Genomic DNA, 22,397 nt, shown 5'->3' with positions numbered 1-22,397 from the left:
CATGCTATCAGAAGACATTTACTGTTACCAGAGGAACAGGGGAGGAAGACAGTGTTTTGGGGTTTATCTGAAAACAGAATTGGTGCCATAGAAACGGAAGGGATTAGTCAGGGAACAGGAAGAAAGATAGGGTCTCTATGGGCCCTGATGGAAGCACATGACCCTTTCTGTTATCTTTGTTCTTAATCCTACAATTAGATTGTAAAGACTTTCTGGCCCAGGAGTAAAATCAAATCAGTTTACTAAGTCAAAGACTCTGAGGCAGCTGTTTTGTTACTTTTATCTATCATATTTTTGTTTCCCTCTCTGCACCACAACACCCCATATTTACTTAAACTATTCCTTTATTTAATGCCATGCTTTTAGCCGTGAAACAATCAAGATGTCACTGACTAGCAATGTGGTTTGTAGGGTAATGTTATAATATCTGATATAATCCCAGGATAGAGAGACTGTCGTCCATTTTTCCCCATCTGCTACCAACAAGAATTCCACTGGAAAGGTATTAAAAAGTAGTTTGTTTCATCCAACACATAATGAATAAAATCCAAGAATAAATTGAGTCTCTTCCTGATTGAAAAAGTAAAAGTGTTAGTCATTCAGTCATGTCCAACTCTTTGGGACCCCACGGACTGTAGCCCACCAGGTTCCTCCATCCATGGAATTCTCCATGCAAAAATAATGAAGTAGGTAGCCACTGCATTCTCCAGGGGATCTTCCCAACCCAGGGATCAAACCCAACTCTCCTGTATTGCAGGCAGCTGCTTTACAGTCTGAGCCACACTCCGTGACTTCTAGTAAAAGCCATAAAAAGTAATACAGGATATTGTTTTCTAAATATGGCACCTTAAACCTATGCTTAATGATGTCTTACTCAGGTTTATAGGGCCAAACTCTTCAAATACTTCAAAATCCAAAGGGAACAATGGAACTCTGTAGAAGCAACAGCCCATTCCTGCTTGTCACATACTCCTGACAAAGGAGTTGCTTCCAGGGAAATCATTGGATCCAAAACACTGGAACCAAGAGCTCCTTCTCCCATTCACCTCCTGCTCACACCTACACAGGGGCAAGGAGTGAGTATCCACTCTCAGATGGTTTATTAATAAAAGATTCTTAAGCTGCCTAACCAAATGCTTTATTTCTAAATTTCTTCTCTCACTAGAAAAGGAATATGAATTTTGATACCAATCCAAACAATTAAGGGTTTTTAACATTTTTTTTTGTCACATATAAAAGGTTCTTCATCAAAAAAGTTACCCTCAGGGAAAAGAAAAACAATATTTATAGAAGAAAAAAGATAAACAATGATGTTTTATTAAGATTTGCTGCTGGTTCATTCAAAAGGCCACTGCTTCTTGTTCAAGCTACCACATGAGTCTACACGACTAAGGGAGAAAAATTTCCATGGCTCAATGATGAGATAATACCAGTAAGCAATTTATTAAAGAGTCTGCCATCCATCACTGGAATTTGGAACAATAATGATGCATTGAAAATAAGTATTCATCTCAGCTTACTTTTCCTCCTCACAAATTCCTTCAGCTCCAATATCTCTTCAGTAAGTTAATAGAATTTTGCTCTTAGTCTTTTTGGAAACAAGCCCAGCAAGGAGAAGGCACCAGCAGCAGCTGTCACAAACCCAATGGTACTTATCGCTCGGCTGGCCTACGTGGAAAAAGGAATCAAAAACACATCTTATTCTAAAAGCATCTTAGTGTCCTAAACTTCAGCTTGCTTTCTAAATCAGAGATTCATTTTAATGTACAATGGATGAACTTAAAGCCGAATGCAAAATTAAAATTTTGTACAAAGATGAAATTTATAATTATTATGATTATGACAAAGATATAAATACACATAGATATACAGTCCTATTTTTGTAGCCTCTGACAGTTTATAAACTTATTATGCCACAATTCCTAATAATCATCATGGTACACCTGGGCAGTATAGCATTACTGTTTTATACAATTTGAGAAGTTAAAAGTTATTTGCGCAAGGGAGGTAATAGCACCAGGGTGTTTAGATATAGTTTAGTCATGTATTCTCCCCCTATACAACCCTACTCCTAAGCACATACTCATTTGGCTGGGTCTATACAAAGGTGAATAGTGTGTGTGTGTATGTGTGTGTACCGGTCTATAGACTAGGTAAGAAAGCAGGAGTACTCATTCAAGAAGTCTATTAAAAAGATGACAGTATTTGGATGGACATGTGTGTGTGCATGTGTGTGTGTGTTCCGTGAATTAAAGTTGTTAGGAAAATAATTCAGGAATGTGATTTGAGCTAAATACCATACACTCTTACTTGGTAGATACACTTTCTATTCCAATAAACAAACTTCAAGATAAATCAATACTAATGTTAACTATTATGGCAAAAATTAACTTCTCATGTAGACAAACAAAAATAAATCACTCTCAAGTTCAATTGTCCATAAAGGAGTTCAGACATTTATAGCTTTAAGGGTATTAATCATCATCATGATGAGGGAACTGATGAATATTCATGGTTGCATGGCACTCAACTAATATTACCTTCCATCTGCAAGGGTTTGAGTGCAATTTTATGACCCAAAGGTCACATTCAGATACTTCAGTGTCATCAGGTATTTAGAAAACAAGAGTTGTTTTCTAAGAGTTAAGAATCAGGCTGTCAAATAAAGCAAAACATTTCTCCTAAACGACTCTGGGGACCGGCCCAAATGCTGAAAAACCTGACCCAGCTAACCCTGGAGCATGTCCTCCGTCTAACCCACAGCCCTCCACCACTGAGCCTGCCACCCCCATATGCAACATAATGCTCCCTCCCTTACCGCTTCCCTGTGGGGAACACACAGCAAGGGCTCTAGCCAGGAAAGCAGCACAAAGATAAGAGTATTCACTTCATTACACCATCCTGTGGTCTGCAGGGGCATGGCCTATAACTGTAACTCTCTGCTCTGCCACCATCCCTAGTTGCCAGGGAGAATGACATTGGCAAACAATTGAAAAATCCTATTTTAGTTTACAATTCTAATTTTATGTATTTGGTTGGTTGGCTATTTATTTGTAATTCTTAATTAGTTGCTACCTAAATTGTTTCCAAGCAGAATTCACTGTAGCAGAGAACGACCCACAGAGCACAGAGGGAGCAAAAATGGGGTGGGAGATACAAGATACCTGGCAGAATTCCAAAAAGGGGCAGAACCAAGCCCAAACCTGATGCAATTCCAGGCAGATGCTGAGATCCCAAGGAGGTCTGACATACGAAAAGTGGCAGGCAGTGAAAAAATTGGAAGGTGTAACTGGTGTCTGTAAACAGAGGTGTCAAATGGCAGCAGGGGACAGCCCTGGGAGAACCTGCAGGATCCTGTGGGGGGAGGGGGACAGCTAGATACACTCCTAACTCACTGGGTGTCTTCCAGCCACTAGAAACAGAACACGTGAGAGAAATCTCATATATCTAAGAGACCTGGGGAGAGGACAGACAACTCAATCCTGAATCAAAATTCCCTGAGACTGCACAGGCAAGATACAATTATAATAAACCACTTCCGGTGTGCAGTTCCCCAAATCCCAAACACTTATTTACTTCAAGTTGCATTCTAAATGGAAAAATCCCACATAACTTGGACAATCCCCTACAGTTACGTGTAACAGGATCGATCTGTAAGATTAAAAAATCCCAGGGTGTCTGTGGTGAGGGAGCATCAACAAGAACTTTTACTTGGTGACTGATTTAGAATTATCAGATCACCAAATCCTATCCTGCACGCTTTGTCCTATACAGTGCTTTCAGGTGTGTGTGTGGGATGGGGGGCAGGCATGATAAAGACCTCATTCTGAGGATCTATACATGCCCAGTGAAATGTTAGCTACAAATGAAGCAGCTGGGTCCAGGTATCAGTGAAGCTGGGTCACAGACAACTACAGTGGTTATCAAAAATCTGTCTTCCCCCAAGACTCTAAGGCTACAGTGCTGCAATGAAGCACAGTCAGGGTGTACTGTGTCAGCTTATACGGGCACATTCAAAGGTGCTGCCGTAGTTCACAAAGACAGGCATATTTTAGTAACTTGTTTAGACTCTAACAGTGAGAAATGTTGATTTTAGGAATTTATAAAAATAAAAACAAGCCACAGGCTGGAAGAAAACATTTGCAAAAGACATATTTGATAAAGGACTGTTTTCCAAAATATGCTAAGAACTCTTAAAACTCAAAAATATGAAAATAAGTAAGCAACCCAATTAAAAATGGGCACAAGAGTTTGAGACACATCACCAAATATGATATGCAGATAGCAAATAATATATGAAAAGATGGTCAACATCATACATATTTAAGGAACTGCAAATTAAAACAATGGTGATATCACTATGTACCTATCAGAATGGCTGACCTCCAAAACACTGACAATGCCAAATGCTAAAGAATATGTGGAGCAACAGGAACTCTCATTCATTACCGGTGGGAATTCAAAATAGCACAGCCACTTTGGAAGCTAGCTTGGTAGTTTTTTTTTTTTTTTTTTCTTTTAACAAAACTAAACATACTCTTACCATATGATATGGCAATCATAATCCTTGGTGTTTATCCAAATGAGTCAAAAATTTACATCCACAAAAAAGCTGCACACAAATGTTTCTAGCAACTTTATTCATAATCACCACAACTTGGAAGCAATCAAGATATCCTTCAGTAGGTTAGTGGATAAATAAACTGTAGTGCATCCAGAAAATGGAATATTATTCAGTGATAAACAGAAATGAGCAATCAAACCATCTAATGAAAAGACATGGAAGAATTTTAAGTGCATTTTGCTTTGTATGATTTCAACTATATGACATTCTGGGAAAGATAAAACACAGGGCAGTAAAAAAAAAAATAAGTGATTATCAGAGGTTTATGCAGAGGGAGGAATGAATGATAGGCAGAGAATAGAGATTTTCAGGGCTGTATGATATTGTACGATATTGTAATGACGGATACATGTCATTATCTATTTGTCAAAATGCACAGAATGTACAACACAGAGTGAACCCTAACGCTGACTATTCGAGGAGAGGAAAACTCTTTCTTTACCATCTTAAGTTCTCGGCTGAGGCTCTGTAATAAAAGACAAATTAACAAGAGGAAAATGAACAGAAGTTGGTTAACATGCACATCTTATACACTCGTGGGAGAAATCCAGGGAAGAAGTAACTCAAAGAGGTGGCTTAGAATTCATACTTATAGAGCATCTTCACCAAAGAAAAATAAATTTGTAGAGAAGTAAGGGGAAAGTGGTTCGTCTTCCAAGGGCAACAACCTGTGGGAAGGTAGGAAACTACGGGTAGATAAAAGCCTGTAAGTAGTTTGTTAAGTAGGTTCCTCTATTGCCCTCTCCAGGCTGCTAAGGGTCTTACATTAAACACGGGTTGTCCCGGATGATTACCTTTTGTTCTTCCTGGTAGAGTGGGGAGTGGGGACACTTTTGAAAATTTCTGCCCTACTTTTAGAAAAATAGGGGGAGGGCAGGGAGCTTTATTTTTTTCTGTTCCCACTCAATTGCTTCTCAATTGCTCAAAATAATCCTTATGCCAAAGTAACATATTTAGGGTGGTATACTCTGGTTTCCTTCAGTATGAACTCTGGTTGATAATGATGTATCAATGTTGGCTCATCTTTTATAACAAATAATCCACACTGCTATGGGATGCTAACAGTGGGGAAGGATATGTGTGTGTGTGTCAGGGTGGGGGGGTAGAGAATATGTGGGAATTCTGTATATACTTCCAGCTCAATGTTGCTGTGAACTTAAAACTCAAGAAAGCAAAGTCCATTAATTTTTTCAAAAAATACAGAAAAGTACAAAGAAAAGGATAGGACCCACAATCCTTCCACCTTTCCAATCTTTTTATCATTTACCGTTTTTTATTTAACTGGGAAATAGATGGGGAAACAGTGGAAACAGTGAGAGACTTTATTTTTTTGGGCTCCAAAATCACTGCAGATGGTAATTGCAGTCATGAAATTAAAAGACACTTATTCCTTGAAAACAAAGTTATGACCAACCTAGACAGCATATTAAAAAGCAGAGACATTACTTTGCCAACAAAGGTCCGTCTAGTCAAGGTTATGGTTTTTTCAGTAGTCATGTATAGATGTGAGAGTTGGACTATAAAGAAAGCTGACTGCCAAAGAATTGATGCTTTTGAACTGTGGTGTTGGAGAAGACTCTTGAGAGTTCCTTGGACTGCAAGGAGATCCAACCAGTCCATCTTAAAAGAGATCAGCCCTGGGTGTTCATTGGAAGGACTGATGTTGAAGCTGAAACTCCAATACTTTGGCCACCTGATGCAAAGAGCTGACTCATTTGAAAAGACCCTGATGCTGAGAAAGATTGAGGGCAGGAGGAGAAGGGGACAACAGAGGATGAGATGGTTACATGGCATCAACGACTCAAAGGACATGAGTTTGGGTAGGCTCTGGAGTTGGTGATGGACAGGGAGGCCTGGCGTGCTGTGATTCATGGGGTCACAAAGAGTTGGACATGACTGAGCAACTGAATTGAACTGGAAATACACAGCCGTTTCCCAAGGAAACTGTTCTATGCTCAAGATCCCTGAGCCTTAAGGGGACCCCAGAAACAAATCTAATATTAGTTATTATTAATACTAATACTATTATTGATAGTAATAAAAATAATTCAAATGCTGCAGTTTCTGTTAGAGCAACAGAATATTACTGAAGAGTATCAACAAAGACCTATAAAATTGCTAAAATAAAAAGTAATATCGATGGAAGTATACCTTTTATTGGCATGAATAATATTTAATAGAACATGCTAAAAGACTTTAAAAATCTCTTACAATCTATGAAACAACTTTGTTTGATAGATTAGGAAACTGATAAACGTGTCAAAAGTTATGCGGGTTAAAAGTGGTGAAGGTGGGGTTCTAGCTCAGATCAGCAGAATTTCAAAGCTCAGATGTGTCTTTAAGGCTGTTACTACACCCATCAGAACCTGCCAGAGAAGAGTTCTACTAGTTCCTGAAAAACAGTTACTTTTTCATGGATCTTGATCTGGGTATGAAAGGTGAAAAGACGATAGAGTACGAGTGAGAGTCAGAGCAAAAAGAGACCTGTAATATCTTTTGACTTAGCCACATTTTAAAAAATTGCTGATTGAGTACTGTGGATAACTTTATCATTAACAAACTTTATTTCCTAGCTATACCACTACTTTTCAATGCAAAAATGAACAGATATTTATGTCTGTATCCTCTGTGAATTTTGGTTCAGAAACAATTTATTGCTATATGTGTATAGTTCATTATAGTAATGTATTTCTGAGTAAAAATGAACTTCCAATTAAATTATTTCTTAATAAAAACAAATGTATCCTTTCATTATGTTCTATTTTGCATTCTTCCAAGCTTTCGTGAACGGAGTTACAATTTCAATCCTTAGAACAGACATTTATACAACAGATCCACCATTTCAAGATACTGGGAGCCTTTATATATTCACTTTAATAAATCTTTGGGTTAAAATATCAATGATACAATTGAACTGGTGGGAAGGTAACTAGGGAAAGGGCAACTGAATCAAGCTTGCTTTCAGTAAGGAATCTGCTACACTACCGAACAGTGGCGGTAAACAACAAAACTATAAGCTACTTTAAAAATAAAGTCGATTAATCCACTAAAAAATCATCCAAAAGCTCAATGAATCAAAGGATCCACTTTAAAGCACAACATTTCTTTGAAATTAGTGTTGCAAGGAAATTGAAGACATTTACAAATCCATGGTGTCAGTTAGCCTCTTTCAGTTAATGGAAAAGAATCTCAGTACTACCATCTATGTTTTTGGCAAAGGAGCTCCCACTCAAAAAAAGTCAGCATTCTTTTCAATATATATAGTTACTGATTTAACTGCTGTATGGTAGGGTAATGAAAAAAAAAAAAAAAAACACTGAAGGACATGGGGCATTAAGACAGACAGAAAGCCATGGTCTTGACTCTGCTTCAAGTCCCTTCTAGCCCCAGATTTATGACACAAAATGTTCTAGTCTGTTTGGTCATGAACTTGCTGAGTGACCTTGGGTAACTCAATTCCCTTCTTTGTCCTTCAGTGTTCTCATATATCCTTGTTCTTTTCCATTTGTTTGAGGCCTGAAAACTTGATCAACATTGGGTAGTTATTATCTTCCCAATCTAAGAAATTTTATTTCTCCTAAAGAAAACTCACCTGCTCTGAAACTCCTTCTCCATATCGAAGCAAAGTCACAAAATGCTCACAGTTGTTGACAAGTATGTCATATTCCACCTCTTGCCCAATAACAAACTCTGATCGTTGGATAACTTCTTCAACAGGGAGAGGGGGGTATGTATCATCATATTTATTATTTATTCTGTATGTGTCTTTTCCAACAACATCCTTCAAAAGCTGCATCTTCACCAGGGCCTTTCTGCTGAATACAGACTTGGCACTTGTAAATGGTGCGGAAATGCCATCCTCTATAAGAAGAATTCTGGTTAGCAAAACACAGCAATCCAGTCCAGTGAATTCCAATGCCATCCTAACTTATCCTCAAACCAGAAAACACTTAATCTTACTAACCATCAACACTCATTCTCTAATTTATCAATAACACTTATTCAGTACTGTAAGAGTGAGAATATAAGAAAACTTTTTGAAAATTTGTATCTCCCCATCGGGCTTCCCTGGTGGTTCAGCAGTAAAGAATCTGCCTGTCAATGCAGGAGACATAAGAGATGAGAACTCGATCCCTGGGTCGGGAAGATCCCCTGGAGCAGGGCATGGCAACCCACTCCAGTATTCTTGCCTGGGAAATCCCATGGACAGAGGAGCCTAGTGGGCTACAGTCCATGGGGTTGCAAAAGCGTCGGACACGACTGAGCGACTAAACAACAATAAACAGAACAAACTGAGTGTGAAAATTCTACTCATTCTTGAGGAATAAGTTCTCTATCAATTAGTATTATTATTAGGGATCTTGGCCTATGTTTCTAACATAGTACAGAGAAGATCATTGCCCCCTTTTTCTATAAAGCCCCTGTTTTTTGGCATTAGAACCCTTCTAAACTAGTACGCTTGGGCTTAGCAGCAGAATGTTTAGATTGATGCTCTCCTCTTGCAACTAAGCTGCACTTCTTACAGCCACCTCTCTACTTTCACACTTGTTCTTTCAATCAGGCTTTACTTTGAAATCTGCAGGGGACCCTACGCATTTGACAGGGTCAGCTGGGATCAGCTGGGGCCCTGTCTTTATTTTGCTAGTTCCTTTAGCCAAGAAACTAAGTCCTGAAACCAAACCTAACGCAGTAGGCACTGTCCACTCTATGTGGTCCTTTGTTGTGCTCCACCCACCTGTTACAATGCCCTGTGCCCCACCACTCCATCTTACTGCCTCTATTGGTAAGCATTTGCCTAAACAGCCCAAAATCTCTGTATCCTGACTTGCCATCGTTGTCATCTGAGACTGGAAAAGTGATTCCTTAGTGTTCAGCTTTAAGGCCAGGCCCTAGGCCCTCTCTGTCTGCCCAAGATTGCTATGCCTGGCCATTGTTCAAGTAAACCATGAGATGAAGGACGGCTATATAACCAATGTTTAGACACTTTTCCTTTCAATAATGACTAAAAGCACACTTTTTTTCCTACTCCTCTTTTTTTTTCACTCCTTTGAACTCCTTTTCAGTGGAATAGCATTTTCAATTAATACCTTACCTTAATACCAACTAATTACAATTAATACCAACTTGTACTTACACAGTACAAGTTCACAGAACACATATATCCTAGTTAGAATTACTCATCAACTAGTTTGAAGAAATCAATTTATTGATGACAAAATCAAAGCTTGGAGAGAGAAACTGGCTTGTGGAACATCACACAAGTAGTTAACAGAAACAGGAATTTAATTTCAATCTACAGGATCAAAGCTCAGTGCTTGAAGCATATTAGTATGGAGCTTAAGACATGAAAAAAAGGAAACAGCGCGAAAGCCTCATATTGTTTTCTAAATGTGAAAGCTGCAGAGATGATATAAAGAATTCCTTAGTATTAATCACTAGACTCCACAGAATGAATAGCTCTGTATCATAAATGTCATTTTATTTGCCATTTCCATTGCCAATATTCCAAAACAAGTGGCAAATAGCTCAAAATCTCGCAAAAATCACTTCATTACAAGTTCTCAGAAGCTCTCAAGATAGTAAAACTTCAGCCTGTAAACACTTCTTTTTAAAGGTATCTTGAGGGGAAAAATATTCTAGGCTATTTATTATTTGCATACATTTTTCTCAATAGCTTGTACTCATTTCTAAACATGTAGAACATACAGAAAAATACAGCATAAACACTAAATATAAATCACCTGCTATCCTGCCAGAAATAACTATCATTATTATTTTAATGTATTTATACTGTCTTTATCACTTGCAAATACACATTTATGTGTATTTGCATAAATGTACATACATGTACATGCATACATGTACATTAACATGTATGTGTATATATATGAATTCTTTACAAACTTGGTACCATAGCACACATTGCAATTTTAACCTGTAATTTGCCAATGGTTATCATACAAGACCATCTTTCATGCTATTAAAGATATCTAGAAATGACTTTCAGCTGTTAAAGTGGCCCCTGTTTCAGTCTGCTTAGCACCTCATCCTACCACTACTTCTTTCTTTCTAGAAAAGACTCTAAGCCAGTCATACTGTCCCATTCTGGGACATAGTGATGGTTCAGTAATGGACAGGGGACCCACACCAGACAATCAAGAGTCATTCTCCATGATTTTTCTAACTTCAGCAGACAGGAAGTCTCTCTCTCCTGCGGGTCACCAGCCTATAAGGATGTGAGCCTAAGGATGCCTACGGTCATCAATTCAGCTTCTTAGATATAGCCTGGGAAAATAAATAAAATATATACAAAAAGAATGCAGATGTGGGACAAAGAGTTTTGATAGTGTTTAAACTTCTAGATCCAGGTATCCTTGAGACCAGCATCATCTCTACCCTTCCTGTAGTTTCCTTCAGTGAAGCAATGAATTTGCCTTTTGTCTAAACTAATTTATGTTACTTGCAACTAAAAAGTTCTACCAAACACAGAATCCTAATATCTGTGGCTAAATCATAATTCATTTAAACATTACCTTTTTAATCTTATTAATCCATTGTCTAATTTTTTTACCCACCATAAAAAATCAACAGTTACTTATTTCTTTTCCCTATTTTTTCCCATTGTCCTTTTCTTAAACCATTATAAATGAGATAGCAGTGAACACTTTCATACACAAATACTAAATAAGTTCTCTAAAAATATTCCCCAAGAATAGATTCATAGAGGTAAAATTACAGGGTCAGAGCAGGGAAACTCTTTTAAGACTCTTAAAATGTGTGCATGCCAAGTCACTTCAGTCATGTCCAACTCTTTGCAATCCCATGGACTGTAGCCTGCCAGGCTCCTCTGTCCATGGAGTTCTCCAGGCAAGAAGACTGGAGTGGGTGGCCATGCTCTCCTCCACGGGATATTCCCGACCCAGGGATCAAACCCATGTCTCCTGCAGTTCCTGCATTGTAGGCGGATTCTTTACCACCCAGCCACCAGGGAAGCTCAAGACTCTTAACACATCTTGCTAAATTGTTTTGGGGAATGATTTTATCAACTTGTATTTCTATCAACAATATCCTGTGTTCATTTCATTATATCTTTATCAACACTGATTTTCATTTTTTTAAATTCTGCTAATGTGAGAGGCATAAAATCTATCATTTTATAATTCCTAGATGACTGAAAAGCTGAATGCTTTAAAAATGGGTATTGGAGTTTCATCTTCTACAAACTGCTCACAATCTTTACCCATTTGTTTGCTGGGATTTTGAGTATTCGCTGTTCCCTCAGACGAAGAAACTCTTGCCCCAAATATCATGTGCTGGGTTTCCTCACCTCTTTCAAGTTTTCTCAAATGTTACTTTCTCATGAGATTTTCCTGACCAGCTAATTTCAAACTGCAGCAACTACAACTCCCCAGCACTTCCTATCCTGCTTCTATGATTTATTTTCTCCATATCACTTATCTCTAATCTAACACTGCTTTCTGTATTCTGTTCATACTCCCTCTCTCAGGCTGTCTCCTTTCTCTCTGTCTCTCTCTCTCTCTCTCTGTCCACTAGAATGTAAGTTCCACTGTGGAGGGATTGGCTTATGTATCCCTAGCATTTGAATAATACTTGGCACATACAAGAAAAATCTATAAATAGATGTTAAGTGATTGAAATAATCTGTTTGTATTATACATAAAGACACTGACTCTTGTCTCATTTGTGGCAAATATTTTCCCCAGTTGATTACTTTTTAATTGTTTTTAATCCATAAGTTTAAAACCTTAATGTCACTTGGCTTTTGTGATTTCTTCAATGCCACTTTAGCCTTAGAATTGTTCATTGTTGTCCAGTCGCTAACTCGTGTCCAACTTTTTTTTTACAGCACATCAGCCTTCCCTGTCCTTCACTATCTTCCAGTATTTCACATGATGTACTCTGCATATAAGTTAAATAAGCAGGATGACAAGATACAGCCTTGACGTACTCCTTTCCCAGTTCTGAACCAGTCCATTGTTTCATGTCCAGTTCGGACTACTGCTTCTTGACTTATACAGCATACAGGCTTCTCAGGAGACAGGTAAGGTGATCTAGTATTCCCATGTCTTTAAGAATTTTCCACAGTTTGTTGTGTGGTCCACAGTCAAAGGCTCTAGTGTAGTCAATGAAGCAGAAGTAGATGTTTTTCTGGAACTCCCTTGCTTTCTCTATGATCCAATGGATGTCAGCAATTTGATCTCTGGTTCCTCTGCCTTTTCTAAATCCAGCTTGTATATCTGGAAGTTCTCAGTTCACTTACTGCTGAAGCCTAGCTTGAAGGATTTCAGCATAATCTTGCTAGCATGTGAAATGAATGAATTGTATGGTAGTTTGAACACTCTTGGGCATTGCCCTTCTTTGGGATTGGAATGAAAACTTAATTTTTCCAGTCCTGTGACCATTGCTGAGCTTTCCAAATTTGCCAGCATATTGAGTGCAGCACTTTCACACTATCATCTTTTAAGATTTGGAAAAGCTCAGCTGGAATTCCATCACCTCCACTAGCTTTGTTCGTAGTAATGCTTCCTAAGGCCTACTCGACTTCACACTCCAGGAAGTCTTAGAATATCCTTCCAAAAACCTAGATCAGCTGGATTTACCTACTTTCTACATTGTATTTCTGGTTTGTTTTAGTTTATGATTTTGTTCATGATTACTTCTTGCAGCAAGAAAGCTAAAAAACTCCCAGGAACTTCAGAAAGCAAAACTTACCTAGAGGTGCTATGTTGATAACATATCCATCACCCAAGTACAGTGCCCAATGTTGGTAACCAGGACGAAACACTTCAATCAAATCCCCTGGCTGAGGATTGCCAGGATAGCTCAAACTAAAGCAATCATTAAATGCCATCTGCAATGACAGACACCAAGATCTAGCTGATATGACTTGCCAAAAGAAAATCAGTTCAAGGCTTCTGTAGAAACAAAACAATACAGACTTTATTGGGATTGCATACCTTATTAAATATTTAGACTCACATCACTGTCCTTTGAATGATTCCAACACAGAATTATGTGTGCACATACAGGCAAGTGGAGAAAGAATTTGTCTACTATTGCTTAATTTTATACAGCAATGCTTCACATACTGATTAACCCCAGGGCTCCTTTGTTATAATAAGCATTTCATAATTCTGTCTTTAAATCCAGAAATTCATGGATAATGTAATTTACCTATACACAAGATTTCAAAAATTAATATGATGCCCTATTTGGAATAGAAAGGGGAAGTAAATTTGTAATAATATTTGCTTTACTATGTAAATGCTCAGTTCATGAATACACAAAAATATAATAAAGTATTTATAATAAACATAAGTCAGGGTTTAGAAGTAGAAGATCAGAGTCTTTCAGCCTTTCATATAGCAACATAGTAAAATCAAAAAGAAGAGGTTTGGGTAGTCACTAACATTCTGTGCAAGAAAAAAAAAAAGCAAAAACCTTGTCTTGCAAAACTTACTCTGTGTTTTAAGCAGACACAAGTTCCAGGCTCAGGTGAGTGTCCAGTCTGATATCCAGGCATACTGTAAGACACAGGACCTTTCTTCCTTGTGCTCAACTGTGCTGTAGAGACCTAGGCACACTTGCCTCCGCCTGAAACCACATACAATTCCCTGTGTCACTATCCTTTGAAGTAGAAGTCTTTCGCTTCAGTCTCCCAGACCTCCCCTGAGTCTCAAGAGGCTGGCTCAAGAGTTAATGATTAGGTGTAAGGCATAAACCAGCACAACACTGTAAGGCAAGTATCCTTCAACTAAAAATAAATTTAAAATAAGTAAAGAAGTAGTTGGCACACAACAAGTAGTATATATGTCTCAACTGTCTCAATTAAATAGCTAATCTTTGGGATGTTCCCCACAAATACTCTTTTGTTATAACTTCTATTCAAAAAAAGAGTTAATGAATTTAAAAGAAGAGTTAATGATTAGGAAATGTGAAAAGGTAGAAAAAAGGAATAGCTGTTGAGTGGGGAAACTGGTAACAATTTAGACTATAAATCAGCCACATGGTCCAGTCACCAAACTCCTAGCTCCCTGAAAGACACAGATAAAGATCTGACACATTCCTAAATTGTTTTTACAAGTGAAAACTATTGACCTCAAGCATATAGACTCCCAAATGGTTGAAATCACAAGATTAATCATCTTTGAAACTTCACATGGATACTACCCAATATAAGAATTGAGCATAAGCTGATCACACAGCCTGTGGCCCCCTCCCTCACCTTGCCTTTAAACACCCTTCTCTGAAAACCATTGGGGAGTTCAGATCTTTTCAGCATGAACTGCCCATTCTTCTTACTTGGCACCACGCAATGAATGCTGTACTTTCCTTCACCACACCCCAGTCTCAGGAGATTGACTTTGTTGCAGGTCAAGCAAGAGGACCCAAATTCAGGTTCAGCAACATGCCCACTAAATATCAGCAAATGCCCCTTGTTACTGTGACAACCACAAACACCCTCCAGATTGCCCTGCATACTGCATACTGATTCTTCATTTTTGAATCCTAAAACAGTGTAAAGTAGTTGAGGCAGAAAGGAGACAATTTTTAAGTTTGGGGGGCTTCATCATATTGATGTGTATGTCCAAAAATTCTCAGTTTGGTGATTTTCTTCCTTTGAAGACAGTATTTTTAAGAACAAACATATAAGTCTCTGATGGGTGATTTTTATGGAACATTATATTTCCTATGTATAGCATTGAAGCAGAATGACTCAGTAAAAGGAAGTTATGTACATTCATTGATAATCAAAAGGGGATTTCATGCTATATCCATGTTGAACATCTAATTGACAACAGACTATTCCTCGGCATCTCTCACTCTAACGTAGATACTCATTTACAAAATAAACCCCAGTGCCAGAAAGGGAAACTTCCAAATCATCTAAATTATAATTACAATAGCATAGGCAAAGTACTTGGGAATACAGACTATTATTTCCCTGGCACACTAAAAGTCTTTTTTTTACAACAATTAATATTGGGAGGGTGTTTCCCCAAGTATTTGTATGCCATCTGTTGAAAACTTCAATCATCACCCTGTCACAGAAATGAGGCCAAATGCAAGCTGTCCATCTGTTGAAAAACAACTATTAAAACAACTTTATGGAAACCGTTAAGTCTAACCACCCTCTCAAATATGTTTGAGTCTTATTAAAATGGCAGTTCAAAATTTGGCCACATGGGCACTAAAAGGAAAAACAGATACTATACTATGATATAAACAAACACATTTCCCATGAATAGAAAGCAGCAAGCACACACAGCTGCCTGTTAGCATTCACAGACCTAGCCAAGCTTACAATAATAACCACTATTTGAACAGAAAGTACTTTGTAGTGTAACATGCTTTTTTTTTCAAGTGCACTATCTCAATTAACCCTAATTAATTTTTTTTAATCTACCATGATTTGAGTTTATTATGTTATTATCCCATTTTACAGCTAAAATGAGAGCAGCAAATGCCAATTTCTGAAAAATACTCACTGAAATCCTTGAATTATAAAACATGGAGGGGGAAAAAATAACTGGCCTAGGTGTGAGAGATGTGATTTCTTGTTTCAGGTCTTCTCCATGCTACTTCTGTCACTTTGGGACTTATATGCAAAATATAAAACTATAAAACATAAAGAAGAAAAACAGGAGGAAATCCTCAGGCTCCACGGTAAACAAAGATTTCTTAGACTTGACACCAAAAGTGTGCATATGTGTGCTCAGTCATGTCCAACTCTTTGCGACTCTATGAACTGTAGCCCGCCAGGCTCCTCTGTCCATGGGATTTCCCAGGCAAGAACACTGGAGAGGGTCGCCATTTCCTTCTCCAGGGGATCTTCTCAACCCAGGGATCGAGCCAGCGTCTCTTGTGTCTCCTGCTTTGGCAGGTGGATTCTTTAGCACTGCACCACCTGGGAAACTGATACCAAAAGTACTATCCATAAAAGGGAAAACTGACAAATTTGATGTCCTCAAAATACCAAACTTCTGCAACACCAAAGATTCCGCTAAAATGACAAAAAAAATAAGCTATGGAGCAGAAGAATAGCTTTGAAAACCACATATCCAAGAAAGGACCAGTATCAAGAACATAAAAAGAACACTCAGAACTTAACAACTAAAAAGAAAAAAATACAATTAGAATCTGAGCAAAAGACACAATGACACATTTTGTCAAAGAGACACAGATGTCAGGCAAGCCATGTTACATCACTAGGAATTAAGGAAATCTGGATTAAAACCATGACAGCACTACTTATCTATCACAATAGCTAAAATAAAAAAAACTGTGACCACAGAAAATGCTGGCAGGGATTTAGAGTCACTGAATCATTCACTCGGTGCTGGTGAAAATATAAAATGTTGCAGTCACTCAAAGCAGCTTAGAAATTCCTTTAAAAACATAACTCATAACTACCATGTGAGCATGCATGATAAATCGCTTCAGTCGTGTCCGACTCTTTGCAACCCCATGGACTGTAGCCTGCTAGGCTCCTCTGTCCATGGGATTCTCCAGGCAAGGATCCTAGAGTAGGTTACCAAGCACTCCTCCAGGGGATCTTCCCAACCCAGGGATGGGGCCCATGTCTCCTGCACTGCAGGCAGATTCTTTACCACTGAGTCACCAAGGAAGCCCTTAAAACTACCACATGATCCAGCACTTGCACTCCTACATATTTATTCCAGAGATTGAAGACATTAGACTTATATTTAATAACCACCTGTATAAAATCTGTACAAAAACCTATAATAGCCCCAAACTGGTAACAGCCCAGATGATCTTCCACGGGTGAACAGTAAACAATTTGCGACACATCCACAACATGGAACATTACTAAGGAATTAAAAAGGAATAAACTGCTGACAAATGCAACAACATAACCAGGATGAATCTCCAGAGAACTGTGCTGAATGAAAAAAGCCAATGACACAACATGTTATATATATAATTCCATCTATACACAACATCCTTGACATGACCAAATTATAAAAAATAGAGAATGAATAGTGGTCGCCAGGGGTTAATGAAGTGGTAAAAAGGAAGTGGGTGTGGTGATAAAAAGGCAACATATGAGAGATGCTGGAGGTGGTGGAATACTCTGCCTCTCCCTGTGGTCCATGTCAATAACCTGTTTGTGATACTGCAGTGTGGTTTTGCAAGAAGTTGCCACTGGGAAAAAGCAGGCGATGGTACAAGGGATCTCTCTGCATTATTTCTTACAGCCGCATGTGAATCTACAGTTACCTCAAAATAAAAATATTTAATACAAAAAGAAAAATCACTGTATTTTTTCCCACAGAGCATAGAAGAGGAACAATATGTGGAAATTACACTGAGACAGTTTTTAGCTGTATATAAGGAAAATTCTTCTTACATTGAAGGTGATCTAACAATGAAACGGAGGACCTTGTACAGATAGCAGTCCCTATCACTGAGGATTTTTAAACACAGTCACAGTCAATAAAAAGATTTCCATGGGGGGTGAGGAAGATGGTGGTAGGGTAAGGAGACCTTCCAAGTTCTCTTTGATCTCCAGTGTTCATCTCATTCTATTTCCCAGTAACTGCAATCCTCAAACCAACACCACAAAGTAGATATAATTTGAGGAATCTGACATTCATAGCAGTTCAGGGACTCATACAAAGTCACATCGTGGGAAAGGGCAGAACCCACATCTGGACTTAGATTAGCCTGGGCCTAGGTCAGGCTCTTCTTCATCCTTAACTGTGTGTCCCCATGTGCGCTGTATCTCCTCCTTTACTGACCTTTGAGACTGGGTGACATTTGTGACCTGATGATTACCATCACCTTTTTGCAGATGAGGAAACAGAGACTCATATGATTTAAGTATCAGAACTAAAGTCACACAGATAGTGACAGAACTATAATTCAGTCCCAAGTCTCTTCTTTTTCCAGACTGCATGCTCCTTCCTTACATCACTGATTAACATCATTAATCAAAGGAACTGCTATAAAACAACATTTCATCTTTTCCCTCTCCTCAAATATCCACCAGACAAAGAAGCTGTAAAAGCACACAGAATGTTTATTTCATAAAACATCATAGGGAAGTTTTAAACATTCATACATGGAACCAGTGAGTCATCGGAAGTGGAGCCTTAGGGAGCTCCTGCTCTTCTGCAGGGGAGGTGTCAAGATGAAAAGGTTCTAGATGCATTTAGAAGGTTCCCAGACTCATACCTTAGAAAAATGTCTAAAATCTGTCTGTTTGAATAACTTTATTTTCATGGCCATCCACCCATTTCATTCAAGTCAAAGTATGTCATTGTCGTGCTTCTGAAACACAGTAATTTAGAACCAATTAAAGATACATTTTTAAGTCCTCTGCTGAAAGCTGTGTGTGTCACCTTTAAGGTAAAAATACTTCATTTTAACAATTTATCTGTGCAGAATTGTTTGACTAGTTTATAATAAAGAGTGACAAGAAAGTAAGTCTGTAATCTTTGTGCAAGAAATTTCCTCTTTCAACTGCCAAAACAAGCTGCCCTGTTTATAGCTTCCTGTGGGTCCCCGGGGATACATCAAAAGAAAGAACAGCCCCCTGCACAGAGAGGGACAGGCTGATTAACTGCTGCTCATGTCCATGGAGCCACCCGTGCTACAAGCATACTAAGAGCACCTTTTCGCAAACTACTCCCAAGGACTCTATCAGCAGTCCAAAAGTCTCCCAATTCAATTTGGCCCCTTTCCCACTCCAGCAGCACATTTCATCCATAGCCCTGCTGCGCTGAGATGGTTCCACGAATCTCCCTGTTCCCAGATTGGCTACTTCACAAACTCTCAGAGCTGCAAGGATCCTTGGTCCAACATCCTCTCCCTACAGCTTGAGGGGTCCACATCCCAGTCTGATGAACCTTCCTCAGCCACTGCCCAGTCATTCCTTGCCTGGAACCCCTCCATGGATCCTCATGTTGAGGATCTGCATTGCACCCCATCTGTAATCTTGGACTCCTTGCTCATCCCTATGTTCCAAGCAAACCAAACCATTATTCCTCCCTCTCACCTGGAGTTATGTTGCTAATAATGAAATATCTACTTGGTATTTGCTGATCATTTCCAAATGACCCACCCTTAAAGGTCCAGATCAGATGCCACCTCCTCCCCAATGTCTTCACTCAGCCAGAACTGACTATGTGCTTCCAAGTTATCACCACTCCTTTCTCTAACACCCACTATGTTTCCTACACCTGCATCACTTACTGGTGTCTAGGGAATTTTCTGCTCCTTGGAGAGGGCCAGTTCCTGTTTATCTCTACACCTTCAGTTTGCTGCAGAGTTTATCTGGCACAAATAACTGCCCAAAATGTTTAATAAATGAAGGAATGAGGATCCCAAGTTCAGGGAGAAGAGAATGGCTGGGCTTTTCCAGCACATAAATTATGTTAAGATTCCTGAATGCCAAAGTGATATCACCATTGGTTGTTCCAAAGCCTAACATAGCATAATAATAAAGGTTTATATTATAACTCATTTCCATGAGGATCTGATGCTGGAAAAGATTGAAGGCAGGAGGACAAGGGGACAACAGAGGACAAGATGGTTGGATGGCATCACCAATTCAATGGACATGAGTTTGGAGCAAACTCTGGGAGATGGTGAAGGACAGGGAAGCCTGGCGTACATGGGGCTGCAGAGTCTGAGCGACTGAACAACAACAGCAACGATAAAGAACTCGCCTCCCAATGCAGGAGACATAAAGTGATGCTGGTTCCATCCCTGGGTCTGGAAGATCCCCCGGAGGAGGGCACGGCAACCCACTCCAGTGTTCTTGCCTGGAGAATCCCTTGGACAGAGGAACCTGGCGGGCCACAGTCCATAGTGTCCCAAAGAGTCGGCTACAACTGAAGCGATTTACCACGCCCCTGCACACCCCACGACCAGCACCCACCACACACACACACACACAGGATAGAGGCCTTGGTAAGCAAGACAAGGTATCCAGTCCCTGTTCTGCCATTTGATAGCTGTGTTACACACACACACACACACAGGATAGAGGCCTTGGTAAGCAAGACAAGGTACCCAGTCCCTGTTCTGCCATTTGATAGCTGTGTTTTACACACACACACACACACACACACACACACACACACAGGATAGAGGCCTTGGTAAGCAAGACAAGGTATCCAGTCCCTGTTCTGCCATTTGATAGCTGTGTTTTACACACACACACACACACACAGGATAGAGGCCTTGGTAAGCAAGACAAGGTATCCAGTCCCTGTTCTGCCATTTGATAGCTGTGTTACACACACACACACACACACACACACACACACAGGATAGAGGCCTTGGTAAGCAAGACAAGGTATCCAGTCCCTGTCCTGCTATTTGATAGCTGTGTGATTTGGGAAAGCGAGTCTCTCTTTCCCTGTGGCCTCTTTAAAAAAAAACACAAAAACGTGGGTGAAATTACATGCTCTCCACTGGTTCTTGGGGCTCTGACAGTAGGTTCAGCAAGGCCGTCTGGGGGCCTAGCAGTCTTCCCTCCCCATCCCCGGCACACCTCACCCCGACGCCGGCTTGGTGTCCCCACCAGTGGCAGCGGCGAGGGTCCTGGGGTCGCGCCGGCCTCACCGCTGCTGCCCCTCCCGCTAACGGCCAGGGCTCCACTCCATCCGGGGGAGGTCAAGGCGGCACTGGCCGTGTACCGGTAACCAGGGCGGTAACCAGGCGGCCTCCGGCGCCAACGCCACGCTGCCGCGCGGAGCCTTCGCGGCGCCCCGACGCTGCGGCGCACGCACGCTCGCCGCCCTTGCCGCCCGCCCCCCGGGCCGGCCCCGCGCCGCCGCCGCAGCGCCCTCCGCCCGCTCGCCCCGACCCCGCACACGCCTCTCACCCCCAACGCCGCACTGCTGGGAGCCCCTCCAGAACGCGCGCCCTCCGCCCGCACGGGCACACACACAAACCCCACCGCCGAGGCGCAGCCCCAGCGCGGTAACTCGCCGAGGACCCGCGCCCCGCCACTGCGACGTCCTGGCTGGTCAGGGCGCGGAGGGTGTACTGTTAACTTGTCTTGTTGAGCCCAGAAATGTTGTGAGCACGAATACACTGCATCTGCTCGAAGTGCGCCCCCTCCTAGCTCTATACAGACCCTCGGAGTCAATAGAAAGGGTCCTGGTCCCTGTGCCCCCAGAAAGCATCTCAGTCTAAGCTGGGGAGTGGGGGGAGGGTAATGGGGGAAGGGAAGAGGGAGGAAGCAGTGACCTTAAAAAACCTTCCTCCTTCCCTCCACACATACCTACAAAACATGGTGTATTCTGTGAGCCCGATCCAGCGCCCGGGACTGTGGGGACACGCGTGGACCCCCCCACCCACTTTGGCCTCCTCCCTGTCGCCACCCTGCAGCCTAAAATCAATTTCAGAAGTGGGCGGAGTGGGGGATGGCGGAAGGATGCACAGGTATCAGTTTCTTCCAGGGGGAAATTTACCTGGCTCCGGATGCGGCCTTCCTTAGAGACGAGGCTCTCCGAGGTAGCCAGTTCCCCTCCCCCACATGCCCTGCCCTGCCCCTGACAATGGCCTGATTCTATTTAGAGGAGCAGAGCGGGTCTGTTATTCAGTGTGACCTGGGTGCGTGTGACAGGGCAGCACCTATCCGACTCTCTTTCAGGCCATAGGCCAACAGAGGCCTCCAGGAATAAAGCCTTGAGAGTTTAAAAATAAAGCTGGGCGTGAAGGGTATCCATTTTCTCCTTGCTAAAAAAGGGAGGCCAGGAAAACAAACCAGCTA

The 22,397-nt window shown here is 40.6% G+C and overlaps 1 protein-coding gene across 1 annotated transcript; it reads right to left on the bottom strand.

The window, feature by feature from the left end:
- Positions 1–1,454: 1,454 nt before the first annotated feature.
- On the bottom strand, positions 1,455–21,279 carry PLAAT1 (phospholipase A and acyltransferase 1). Its single transcript, XM_061167918.1, has 5 exons — positions 21,171–21,279; positions 14,106–14,239; positions 13,358–13,496; positions 8,217–8,485; positions 1,455–1,668 (listed from the first exon to the last, which is right to left on the bottom strand). Exons 2-5 carry the CDS (start codon positions 14,166–14,168, stop codon positions 1,567–1,569), a joined length of 573 nt encoding a protein of 190 aa, XP_061023901.1. The 5' UTR covers positions 14,169–14,239; positions 21,171–21,279; the 3' UTR covers positions 1,455–1,566.
- Between the last annotated feature and the right edge of the window lie 1,118 nt (positions 21,280–22,397).

The sequence above is a fragment of the Dama dama genome, chromosome 19 (assembly GCF_033118175.1).
Source record: "Dama dama isolate Ldn47 chromosome 19, ASM3311817v1, whole genome shotgun sequence".
Classification (NCBI taxonomy): domain Eukaryota; kingdom Metazoa; phylum Chordata; class Mammalia; order Artiodactyla; family Cervidae; genus Dama; species Dama dama.
The sequence above is the reverse complement of the archived record's forward strand: the minus strand, read 5'-3'. Positions and strand labels throughout refer to the sequence as shown.